This window comes from Kogia breviceps, chromosome 6 (assembly GCF_026419965.1).
Source record: "Kogia breviceps isolate mKogBre1 chromosome 6, mKogBre1 haplotype 1, whole genome shotgun sequence".
Taxonomy (NCBI): domain Eukaryota; kingdom Metazoa; phylum Chordata; class Mammalia; order Artiodactyla; family Physeteridae; genus Kogia; species Kogia breviceps.
In genome coordinates this window covers 68,763,056-68,776,399 of record NC_081315.1, presented here as the reverse complement: position 1 = coordinate 68,776,399, position 13,344 = coordinate 68,763,056, and the positions used below count along the sequence as shown (strand labels likewise).

The window sequence follows — 13,344 nt, the reverse complement described above, 5'->3', positions numbered from 1 at the left end:
TATCCATTTGCAAATGCTAAATTGAAATAACTTTAGCATACAGATATGTGATTAATAAACATAAAAACCTTTATACATTAACTATCATCTACCTACAAATGGTAAAGTTAAGACTATGCCAGGTAAGACACTGTATCACTTTTCATACTTCTGTAAGTTCAATAAAGGTTTGATGAATTTATGAATATTTGTAGCTTAGAGCCATGTGTAAACATAGCTCTGTGTAAACATACGGTTGTGAGTATGTAAGCTCTTCAAGTTAATTCAGATGGCAAATAAAACATGAACCAGAAATTACTGAAAGACTATATAGCCAAGATTCTATTCACACATTAGGCAATATGAATTGAAAATTGTGAATATATTTTGAGTGTATTAGGCATCTGAGCAAATAACCAGGAGAACAACAAATAGAAGATATTTCTATTGGTTACCTCTGATATCTTTCCAAACAAAAAGTTCTGTCTGAGGGATTAAACTCAATTTTAAGGTTTAGAGGACTTGAGATATGAATACATTTTTATATATGGCAAGAGAAAATAACTTTATCCCACAAACATCTTTATAAAGATCATCTTCTTACATGTAAGCAGTTGCAATTTTTTAAAAAACCCTCTACTTCCTATATATTTATGCTACTATGAATAAAAATTACAGTGTTTACTATGTTCCAGAGTGATTTTCACTTCACATTCATTTAATTCTTATAATAACACCATGAGGGACTTCCCTGGTGGTGCAGTGGTTAAGAATCCCCCTGCCAATGCAGGGGACATGGGTTTGAACCCTGGTCCAGGAAGATCCCACATGCTGCAGGACAACTAAGCCCATGCACCACAACTATTGAGACTGCCCTGTAGAGCCCACAAGCCACAGCTACTGAAGCCCACATGCCTAGAGCCCATGCTCTGCAACAAGAAAAGCCACCACAATGAGAAGACAGCACACCGCAACAGAGTAGCCCCTGCTCGCCACAACTAGAGAAAGCCGGTGCGTAGCAATGAAGACCCAACGCAGCCAATAAATAAATAAATAAATAGATAAATAAATAAATAAATTTATATATATATTAAAACACACCATGAGAATTATAACATCATTCCCATTTTATAGATCAGAAAACTGAAACATAAAGTTGTTAAATAACTTGTCAAAAGCCACTCACTATGTAAAACTATGTGGAGTTACTATGTGGTGTGTCCAGTATTAGAATTCATATACATGTCACTCCAAAGCCCAAGATTTTAATAGATGCACTATTCTGGCCTCCCTGAAATCTTTAAAGAAAATGATTTTTGAAGCCATCCCCAAGTTGCAAAAAAGCTCTCATACCAAAAAAGAAGAAAAAGAAGGAGGAGGAGGAAGGTAAGAGGGAGAGGAAGAAGAAGAGGGAGAAGAAGAAGAAAAAGGAAGAAACATCATGGCAGTACATGGAATCCAGAATTCCGGATTCAAATTCTGATTCTATCATTGGGTAACATAACACATGTTATCATAAAGCACTAAGCTACAGGTACCATGCAATACAGAAATAAGGGTATTAAAGGATACTTGTTTATGAAGCGTACAGCTTTGTGTATGATGCTCCATTCCACCCTCACATACATGAGAAATCTGTTCTTATTATAAACATTTAAATCCTGGGACACACGGGAGGTATAGCCTATAATCAAAATCTTCTTTCTGCATTTAATTCTTGGTCACTTGTTCCCCCAGCAAACTGCTCACAATCTCTTTGTGCATAGAAACATAATGCAACACAAGGCCCCTGATTTTTAGGTCATTACTTCTGTTACCCATTCCAGGTGACAAATCCTAATTATTCTTCCCCTGATGACTGCCTGCAGGCCACACTTCATGGAGATCCAAATATATATTATTTCTTCTCCTGGGACTAAAAAGTAAATATGAAAGGAAAACCTCCCTTTGTACTTAGGTTTAGAAAAACTGTTTTACCAGTTTCATTCTTAAACCTTTGTTAGAGAAAAAGTACAAGCAGAAAATCTTCCTCCTAGACAATATGATAATTTGCTAACAGTAATATGTTTTCTTCTAAGAAATTTTAATATAGTAAATATTACACATAGTATATATTTTGAATGTGCCAGACTTCCTACTCTTAGGAAACCAGACTGGAGTTCCAAGAAGTTTAGTTAACTCTATGAGCCATCAAAGCTTTCAAGTTTTTGACCTGAGGGCTTTTAGACAAGTTGGAATTGAAAAGATAAAGTTATTTAAGTACTTTCTTACAGCATATTTGTTTTCTCAAAGGCATTCACACATCATTTACATACATAATGTACACTGTAAACCACTTTCCTGAACAGCCTGCATTTGAAAGGATGTTCTTCACACTCTTTATGGGCTCATAAGCAGGAATTCAATGAATACTCAGAGAGCAATCTAAAATGTGAAACAATTTAATGGGTACCACATAAAACGCCAGGGCCTATGCCAAGAACAAGACACTAATGACTGAATTCTACTCGAATCCAATTCACCCCCTGCCTTAAACAACATGGAAAGCCTGCTGTCACAATTTATATACTTGGGGCAACATATAGCAGTTTCTCCCCTAGACTACTTTGCACTCAAATATATCTCTATTAGAATTAGTCATATTTATTTTCATTTGTCTTACACATAGTTGAGGTATTTCATTTGTGACCCTACACTTAGGAAATATTCTCTTGAAAGGGAGTAGGGCCTGCCCAATATTCCATACAATTGAAAGTATTGGCCTTACTCTGACAGTACACTATATAGCTTATAAAATGCAAGAACGTTGAAGGCAAAATGTATCCTCACTAAAGAAAATCACAGTGAATGAATGTACATGGCACAAATACCATCACTTCAATTGCCAGTCTTAATATGTTTGTACTGACTGCAGAGCCAGCAAAGGAGATTCATAAAAAGAGAGGCATCACATACCAAACCTGGGGTCAAGTTCTCACTGTTTATCAACTGGGATGGAAGACCAGACACTGGATCCTTCTGAGTTTCAGTTTCCTCATGTGTCCAAAAGGGTTAACAATAATGTTAATTGATAGGGATATGGTGAAGACAGGAGACGTTTTACAATGTAAAAATATGAGCTATGTTACTTTGACATGAGTCATGAAGGCAATTCCTAGATATGTGAGGTATATGGAGTCCAAGGATTTATTCTCTGGAAATTTCTCCATTTGGCTCTTTTCTAGTTCTGCATGATGCTCTTCCCTGGGATTTAACTTTCATGCAGTGAGGGATACTTAATAACACAAAAATCTGAGTACAAAACACAAAACCATAAACTTCAACTACTAGGCATTTGGATCAGAAAGATCAGGGTAGAGGAATGGAGCTCCATCCTTTCAGGATAGTCAATTGACTGAACTAAGGCCAAGGTGGTCCAATGCTGTACAAGGGCCGGGATTATCTTAATAAACACTCCAAATCCACTCATGGTGAAAGAGAACTCCGAACCTCCTGATATCAACCACCAGGCCAGGGGCCATTCGAGGTGCCCCCGTGGCACACAATCCATGTGCTGAAATTTAACAAAAGTGAGAAATGTAAGGAATACAGAAACTATTCCACATCTTCCTCCCTCTTCACACAAATTAAATGTCATCAATAGGAAGTTCATCAACACAGAAGACACTGATAGTAAATACATGGTTTGTGTCTCCACCTCCGTAACGACTCCCTGATTTGTAAAATGGGGCAGTGTGTTAAAAATTTTTGAAATGTCATTTTCAAACATTGATATAAATGCTTTAGTAGCATATTAATACATAAAATTAGATTTTGTTTTGGGAAAATTAGTATATTTGCAAACACTTCTGACCATGGTTTCAACTTTTTGGAACTATTATCATTTGAGAAGTTTGTTTTTTTTTAATATAGTCAATTGCAAATATTTTAGGTTAAACTATAAATGTAAGTTGCACGAGAAGAGCTGATTAAGACAAATACCTCATTGGTTCACTTTCTGAATTTCAATTAACACCTAATTTACGATACTTCTTAATACAAATACAGCTTGACAGGATTAGTACACATTTTGTAAGGAGCTGACAAAGCAAGCATTCCATTAGCCAGCCCACAATGTCTCAAAATTTAATAGTCAATATCCCACTTTCAGGGCTGATGTTGTCAAGAACTAAATAAATAATCAAGGAGCCCCCACTTCTGATTTCTGAGAAAGAACACAGTCTATGCAATTTGTTTCATAGCTTTGAGGCTATAAATTATTTTTTTAGTGTTCCTCCTCTTGTAGCATTCTTCAATAGATAACTAAAGGAAATAAACCACTGAAGCCACATTGCTAAATCATTCTATTGTATCCAGGGTTGGGGAGAGAACTCTCTACACCTTAACTTAGGAAGGATAAGTCCATGATTAATTCCAGATCTTGGAACATGAAAGAGCTGTAAGAGTCCTCAAAATTCCCCTAGTAGAGGAAATCTCATATCCCCAGGAATCTGGCCAGGCACCTGAGCCCTGGCCTAGCCCAGGCCTCACTGTGGGCTTAAAATGCTGTGGGCGGGGGCCTTCCTTACAGTTTGGGGGAGCAGCAGAGCTCCCTTCCCCCACCTCCCCAGACACCAGATGGTCCCAGCAGAATGTGCAAGGTAGCATTTTAAATGGATTATTTGCCTCTATTTTTTCCAAGCATTGTTAGAAAAGCTTAGGGAAGGTCCTATTTTTAAACATTTTAAGCAGATGGTGCTAATATACTATTAGAAACAATAGATAAAAGTCTAAAAAGAAAAAAAATTAATGATAGTAAATCACTGGCATCTGATACTATCTACCTGAGTTCTAGGAACATTGAAGGGTTAACCCCTGTCCAGTACACTCACTGATTGAGAGGCCTAAAGGATCATTAATATGACTAATATTCTTAAGGTTTACAAAGAATATAGTGGTAACTACAAACAAGTGAGTCTAAATTTTAAATCAGGGAAAGTTGCTAAGATGTACAAAAATCAGATTCATACATACACAATGGGGGAAGAAGATATGTTTTCTGTAGAAGAAACAATATATGGTATATATTAGACTTTTGTAGAAAAGTGAGCCATCATGAGGGCAAGAGGAAAAGTTGTAAAATTATATATTAACTTCCTCAAAAAGCCTTCACTAGCTCTTACACACTTTTAATTCTTCCACTGTGGGCTAAGGAGGCCTAAACAGAGAAAGGAGGGCTCAAAAGAGCACCTACTTGAAGGGAAACCATAAAGATTCCATGAATTATTACAGGAACTACCTCACAGAAGGGATGCCAGTTAAATTTTGAATTTGTAAAGCACACTACCCTCTTCAGAGACAAAAAGTGGGAAGATCTCAGGAGCTGTGTAAACAAGCAAACAAAAAGGAGCTTTAGAGCCGTCTTAGACTCTTAGAGGATATATTTAAGAAAAAACAATCTATCTTATTCCTAATTTGTATCAGTAACTGCCATTGGTGGACCAAAAAAATCAATGTAGGCCCTGAGGACAAGGGCTAAAGAATTACTATTGGCAAATGATGAATAGAATTAAACCATACAGAATTCTTATCCATCCCTTTTGCAAAAACTGTATTTTGACCTCTTCTGAGTTGGCACTAGAGGCAGGAGGAGAAAAAAAAAAATCAAGATCTGAGGAATGAAAACTAAAACAGAAGAGACTAGCTAAGAGAAGCATCTCTATGAAATACATTTTTAACATGAGGGTTTGGCAACCTAAAGAGGTGCCAGGCAATAAATATATGTTTGGATATTTAATATTATGATAGAATAAAGTAGACATAGGGTTCAACATCAAATTCTAAAATGCCATACCTAGGAGGCTGCCAATGAAGCTAGAAAGTACAACACTGAGAACCAAAAAATGATAAGATCTTACTGAGAGATTATAAATTTATGAAAATTTCCCCAAGAATTAGTATACTAGGACATTAGGACACTGGTTATAAAGAAAAGCAGAAAGAATAATCCTTTAGGATACCAAGAACCTATTTCTATATAAACAAGCTTGCATATGCCACCCTAAAGACAGATTTAACCTTGCAAGTCACTGACCTTTAATCATGCTTGGATTTTTTTCAAGAAAAATAAATCATTTACTCAGAAGATTAAAGGTAGGGAAGTCTTTTTTTCAGAGTTTTCACACTTGTTTAAGAGGATAAAGATACCCTTCCTTAACAGTCTTATCAGCCTCTACTCAACATTCAAAATTCTAATTTATTCAGTCTTCCTCTTTAGATATTATATTTCCAATTGCCTGTGCTTTCCTGATACCCCCTTAAATACAAAAAGAGAAAAGAAGGGAGGAAGGGTGGGAGAGGGAGGGAGGGAGGAAGGAAGGCGGTAGGGAGTAAGAAGAGAACACAGAGTTGGTTTATCAGGTCTCTGCTTTTCCAGGTAATCTATAGACAAATCTGAGAGATTAATTTGCACACTGAATTTGCCCAGGCTCTTCACAGATATTCACAGATACTCAGATTAACATCCACTGGTACAGTACAGCAATGAAACAGGACACCTCAGTCTCTGTTCTGGAATGACCTCCTGCAGCATCAGCTTCTTAGTATCCCTCAGGACCCTTTTGAACTAGAGAAAGTAAGAGAAATCTGACTGCAAATTCAGATGACTATGTATTGTGCTGACACCTTAATGTGCAAGACAGACATTCCTTTGAATTATCTGCATCTTTGTGTCTGTTTATATAGAGAGATGAATTACCTATTTTTTGCCCTAATGGATTTGGCTATACAAATTACATCTGAGGCTGTGCTACCCTGACTTATCTACTTCTATTTATATCAAAAATTTCTTTCTAAAGCAAAGTTAAATTAACACAAAGTCTTCCTTTCTGTCCTATAGTTTCATGAACTTCAAATCAGAGTTTTGAAAGGCATACAAGTTATATTGTTTCACAAATATATTAAGGATGGCATAATTTTAACAAGTAATATTTATCCTTGGGTAACATTTGATCTTGTTTAGAATGAGATATAGATGAGGGATGAAGATCAATATTAATAGTCTATAGATATGAAAAGGTACTGAGAACTTTCCAGATATCTAACAATGTTAATCCATCCCTGTGATAAACATTAAAAATCAGTTATGATCTCTGTCCTCAAGGACTTTATATTCACACTGTATTTAGAAAAGATAAAATTATGTTCTTAGTCATTTCATTCATATCAGTTAATGAAAGTAACTGCACTTCTATTAGTTTAGACTCAGATAAACCTAGACAAATTTCTGTTGTTTGCATTTCAAGGAAGGCCTCCAAAAAGCCAGCTAAGAATACAGTGTAATTGTTTAATACAAGCCGACTTTGAGCAAGGAGACTTGGAATCAAGTTCTGAGTAACATTAACAAATGGGTTTGACCTCATGGAGCAACTGTTTTCCTATCTGGGTAATGGTAACATTAACAAATTCCACTATTTGGGCTGTGCATTGAGCTGAAATAATGTACTCAAAGTGCTTTGAAACCATAAAGCTATGCTAGTCACTATGACATCAAGCCACCATATAGTTTCAGGAACGTTAGGACCCCTGTTAGAAAAGGACACTTTATTCAGTGGGCCATGCCCTCCACTCTGCTCTTGGGGAAGGTCAGATCAAAGGTATCCTGGAGTCTGGAGAGCACCCCTTCTTGCTTTTTGGCTATCTTGCACATATCTGTCTTCATCTTTCTTATTTTAGTGACCTGTTTTTGACTCTTGTTTGGGATTTCAATGTACTATTTAATTTTTCCCTGTTATTACTTTTATTTGTCTTATACAGTGCCAAAAAGAAGGACTAAGATTTTGCTACTCTTTAGCCAAGATGGTAAATTAAAGCCTTCCATTTCACTAAGTTAAAAAAGCAGGGTTGATCATTTAAAAGTGATCTCAGATTTTGGCCATACTTCTCAGTCTTCCACTTGGGCCATTCTTATATCTCTTTCATTACACACATGTACAGGTTTGCCTCTTGTATGCAAAAATTGGGAAGAAATAAAATTAGAATAATAATCCATTCAAATTTGGTTTTATTGCTGTTTTATCCTCAACAGCTCTATTCAAAAATAAACCAGTAGTAAAGAAAAAATAAAAGTAAATACTCTTAAGGTGGTTGTTGTTGTTGTTTTTATCTTGCCTGGATGTTTATGTGCTGAGGAAAATAGACATTTATGCTTGAGGTGTGTTTCAATATACATGGTACAACTAAATTGTAAAATTGCAAACACTCTTAAATAGAAAAACGCACATGTTCACAGAACCTTCTTCTATACATTTTCTAATGTTAAGCCTGAAACAACATAACTTCTGAAAATGAATTAGCTAACTTTTGATACTTCTTAAAATATATGCATATTTGAAGTTAATGATTTTTTAAAGCATAAGCTTTTACTTTAATGTGTATAGAAAACTACATTTATTTTCCTGAAATCAGATCAATGTATAGATAAGCCCTGATTTTCTTACATTGGTAACCGGTTGAATCTTTCACACAATAGAGCATCAGAATAGGTGTTTTCATAGACAATCTTTAGAAATAATATACTTCATTTCTACCTTTCCTAAAACCCTCAGTTTTCACCCAGTTGCAAACATTATTCAAAACAAATTTTTCAATAAAAAGTAGGTTTAGGGAGTTGTATACTGAGTTCTGGCTGCCCAACCACAGCAGAAAGGGTTCTTGTCCTTTAAACTATCAAGGAAGGCCTAGGAAACTTCTGGTGGGATAGACTGAGTGTTAAAGGTGATGAGGAAACTTATAAGCAAAATTGAATTAAATCAGAATTCTGAATTCCAGACTGACGTGTTTCTGATAAGCTACTCCAAGATTTGAAGAAGTACGCGCAGTAAGAGTGCACCAAGAAAGATCTGATAACGCGAACACATATGCTCCCTGTCACAAACATACCCTCCTTGTCAGAACAATGTGCCATCAAAGGTACAAGTTAACAAGGGAATTTCCAGCATTTTCCTTCATTTGCGTACATCTTTCCTAACTTCAGGCCCAAGAGAGGTCAAAAGAGGTTTACCTAGCTAAGGAAAGGAAGACATCGAATGAAGACCATCCTCACAGAATCGGAGCGGCAAAGCTACTTTGGGGATTTTGCCCTCCCTTCCTCTTGAGATGCGGCAGAACCTGCCTTCTGCTTACAGACACTCACCTAATCGGCCCCAGCACCCTCGTGATCACTTTCCTCGCAAAGTGAATGGTGGGTCCACCGACCCAGGTTCACCTCAGCCTCAACTCAGTGGAACAGGGCCCGGGGTCAGGGCGTGTGACTCTGACCTCAGGCGGCGGGAGAAAGGCCGGGCGGCGCGTCTCGGTCCCACCGCAGGTCTCAGGGTGCAAACAGGGTGTGGGGGCGAGAAACGAGTTTGAATGGGACGGCAACTTGGAAGTGTTTTTAAGATTTCTTGAAATGGGCAAATGCGCTGAATCCATTCAGTGGGGGAGCTTTGGAGGACGTCTCCATCCCCTTGTCGCCTGGGACGCACACAGGACCCTGGCCGAGAGGGGGCGAAGGTGTCCCGACGCGAAGTCCGCCCGCCCGAGCGCGGGATCGCGGGCGCCCGGCACCAGGGCGGCGCCGCCGGAGAAGCGCCGGGCCGCGGGCGCTGGACTCAGAGTCCTGACTGCTGCGTCCGCGGCTCGTCACGCCGCGCCGGGGCGGGGGTGGGGGGTGGGGTGTAGGAACTCCAGGAGGTCCCCAAACTCGGAGACAGAGCTTGGCACCCGGTCCCGCCGGCGCAGAGCTGCGGCAAAGGAGGCGGCGCGGCCCCTTGGGGTGGGGAGGGGGTGGGAAGGAGACAGGTGAGACCCAGCGCCCTCCCAGCGCCAGCCGCGCCCCCGCCGTCTCGCCCCGAGAGGGCACTCACCGGCTTTGCACGGATCCTTGTAGTCCAACGCCTCCGCCTCTTCCTCTCCGTTGCCACCGAAAGTGTAGTCATAGTCGAGGCCGGCGCAGACCCCCAGCTCCGCGCAGAGGACAGCCCCCGTGGCCAAGAGCCACGCGAGCATCCCCAGGGAAAGCGTCTCCAGCCCCATCTTCCTCGCGAGGAAGGGCACCGGTGGCTGTCCCCGTGGGAGGCTCCTCGGCGCGGCCGGCGCTCAGGTGTCTGGGGACATGGGGCGCCGTCGGGCCGAGAGAGGGCTGGGCGGCCTGTCCCCCGGCGCGGGCGAGGTGGCGGGCGGGGGCAGGTACGGAGCGGGTCCGGGCGGGCGCGCGGCCAGGCTGCCTCCCCGCGGCCGTCCTTCCTGCGGCTCAACGGCTCGGCTGTCCCAGGCTCAGGCTCCCGGGCTCAGGCTCCCAGGTCCCCGGACTCAGACCCGGCGCGTGTCCCGCACCCAAGACCCGGCGCCGCTCTGGGAGGACGAGACCCGTCTGCACATCAGCGCGTCTGAGCTGAAAGTGGGGACCGCGGTCGCGGGTGGGGGGCAGACATCCCTTCGCCGCCAGACCTTAAAAGCCGCAGAAGCAGCACGGCAACTGACTGCGAGAAGGGCGAAAGTGGGAGGATTTGGGGATGCACTGTTTGCCTCCCCCCGCCACCCCCGGCTGTCTTTTTACCCTCTTCCTAACCTAACTTAAAAAAAAAAAAGAAAAAAGAAAAGAAAAGAAAAGAAAAAAAAATCTTCACAGCATCTAACCCAATCACTTGCATCCTGCTTACTTATTCATACAATCAGGGTCAGGATCCGGGCCACAGCCTCCTCTCCGCCTCCTTTCGGTAGCCCTACACGAGCAGACAGACACGAGAGCGCCGAGAATTCCATTTATAATTTACTAAAGATAAAAATGAATATATCATGCACTGCGTCCAGGAACAGCAGTTAATAGATGATGTACGTGCCAACCGAGAGCGCCAGACCGGGGGTGGGCTAGGGATGGTGACAACTCGGCTCAAACCTCCTCTTCCCCCCAATACACAAGGAGCTTGCGACTCCCCTTTGCTGCCTTCGCCTCGGTGCGGCCCGGAGGGACGGAAAAGTGTCTGGGCCTCCGCGACCGAGGTAAGGAAACTGCTTTCAAAGTCCCCCAACCAACAAAGTTGTGCTACGAACTAAGATCCTCAGAACTGCAGTTTTAAAAAAAATCCAAAATCTAGTTACAGATTGCAGCAGCAGGAAACGCGAAGACCTCGCCAAGGGCTGCGCTGTGGCTCACGCGGGCTCAGGAAGGGAAGTTGGAAGGAACACTTGGGAAGCAAATTTTCTGTGACAGCTCTGGCGCCCATGCCCAGAGTTGCTCAGTATCCTCTGGCTTCAGTTGTTTTACTTCGGAGGAGAGTGTGTAAAACCTGGCAGCAGGATTAGCGAGGTAAACCACATGTCAGCCTAGCAGACGCAGGACAAACACAGGCTGTGGGAAATTGGGGAGGAAAAAAAAATCAGAGGAAATCTCTGCAAAACCCCTGTTGTGAGCAATTCAGAGGTTTCCCTACATCTGCAAGTAGTTTCCAAAATAGGTGAGAGGACTTCTCCTCCCCCAAATTTAAAGGATTCATGATTGGGAGCCTTCTCTTTTCCAACTAAATCCTGAACTGTCATTTTAGCAGTGACTAGTAAAAAATATTGTTGCCTTTACATCTTAATTTGACTTCTAAATGTCTCCCCCTTTTCTGAGTTACCATCAACATACAGTATCATCTAGAGGGAAACATGAAGGCAACCACACGCATGTGCACATACATACATACATACATACACACACGCACACACACACGCACGCACACACACACACACCTTTGACAGGTAGACCCAGTATTTGGTTAGGGGATCTGACTAGGTTTTATGTTTGTTAAAGAAAAATTAGAGGCTAAAGTTGAAGAGGTATCAATTATTTCCAACTTAAACTAAGAGTAAAAGGATGGGAGGGCGGGGTAGAACTGACTGATTCCATGTTCCTGGCAAAACTGGGGCTTTCTCAGAAGCCACTAAAGTGATGGAGCCTCCCTTCCATAAATCTCAAACAGGTTATAGAAAAGAGAGCAGATCTGGAAAGAACATGTTCAATAAGAAGGTAGAAGTATTTGGTTTTGAAATCTCTTGCTGAGTCATTCTCAAATTCTTTTACCCATCAAAAACATGTTTGCATAATTAATAGTGGCATTCCTCTAGTGCATCCTCTAAACAAGAATGTATTTTGTCTAGCCTATTTGAAAGCCCAGGAAATACATCTTTCTTTTAGAGGATCCTCTTGAGCTGCTGACAGTGTCCCCACTCCCTACCCCAGACCTTTAAAATGTCCCTTGTTAACTTAAATGACTTGCAAACGTTTTCTTAGGCTATTGTATCATATGTAAGTTCGCAAGAGTTTGTACCTGGAGTTTGCCTAAACATCACTTATTTTGCAGTAATAAGTATGTTTCATTCATTTGTCCTGAAAATAATGTTACAATATAGGGACATCTACCTATTATATTTTCCTTACAGAATTTATCATTGCTCAGTTTTACAATTTTATAGATTTGTAACCCAGAGTTAGAATGACTGACATAGTAGAGGCTCAAATCAAAATGTAGAAATGTTTCTTTGTAGCTAAAATACTTGCAGAGAATACTTATTTACATCACGGTATCCTAGGCCTCAAATCCCTGATTTATTTTTAAATATTATTTTTAAATATGTATTAAGTTTAAATTTATCATAATAAAATACTTACTTTTAAGCTTTATTTCTATAGTTGGTACGATTGCAAACAAAAATGGATTTTGCCCTGCCCTTGAAAAATATAAATTTGCAAGAATTTGAAAGAAAACATAGAAAAAAATATGCATGTGAGAAAGGAGTTGAGTGTTCCGTCATACAAATATAGCCATAGATATGTGCCCTATGTAAATCCAGTCCCCTTAGAAGATAAAAGAGGAGACTGATTGCTTCAGTAAGACATGCTGAAGGAACCTTGGCTTCTAGCTGGCAGCAGCTGCCTCTGACTACCATTGCCACTTGCAGCAGAACCGCATTGACCCCAGCAATCCTAGGGAGGAAGCCACCAAAGATAGCTGAAGCAAGAGGTACTCTCTATGCCAATTGGTATATCTTGTTTGCTATCACAGTAATTAAAATAAACTCTCCTTGTAGACAATATATATATAACAATAACTATTTTCTAATCTAGTCAATTTGTTATTAGCTAGTAGTGATTGTTTTTTGCTATGAAACTGGGTAATACATGAATATATTCCACTCATGTTCCTCGTAAAAAGAGATAACTCAGATATATATGGAATAAAATGTGGTTCCCTCTCTCCATTGCTTTCACCCCTGTCAACTTGCTAGCTAAGTAGTGTGCATATATTTTGGCTCCATGAAATTGTCTAATCTGTTGGTTCAAAACAGCAAATATTGGCAATT

At 40.5% G+C, this 13,344-nt stretch overlaps 1 protein-coding gene across 8 annotated transcripts in view; it reads right to left on the bottom strand.

Annotated features, from left to right (window-relative positions):
* The window catches only part of TLL1 (tolloid like 1), a 261,648-nt gene extending 251,129 nt beyond the window's left edge, over positions 1-10,519 (bottom strand). For 4 of the 8 annotated variants that reach the window (XM_067036941.1, XM_067036946.1, XM_067036942.1 and 1 more), the window contains exon 1: positions 9,867-10,033. In XM_067036941.1, coding sequence (XP_066893042.1) covers positions 9,867-9,938 — 72 coding nt within the window. In that variant the 5' untranslated portion in view covers positions 9,939-10,033. Of the gene's footprint in view, positions 1-9,866 lie in introns of all 8 variants that reach the window. The other 4 variants (XM_067036944.1, XM_059065868.2, XM_067036943.1 and 1 more) reach the window with 3 other exon arrangements.
* Between the last annotated feature and the right edge of the window lie 2,825 nt (positions 10,520-13,344).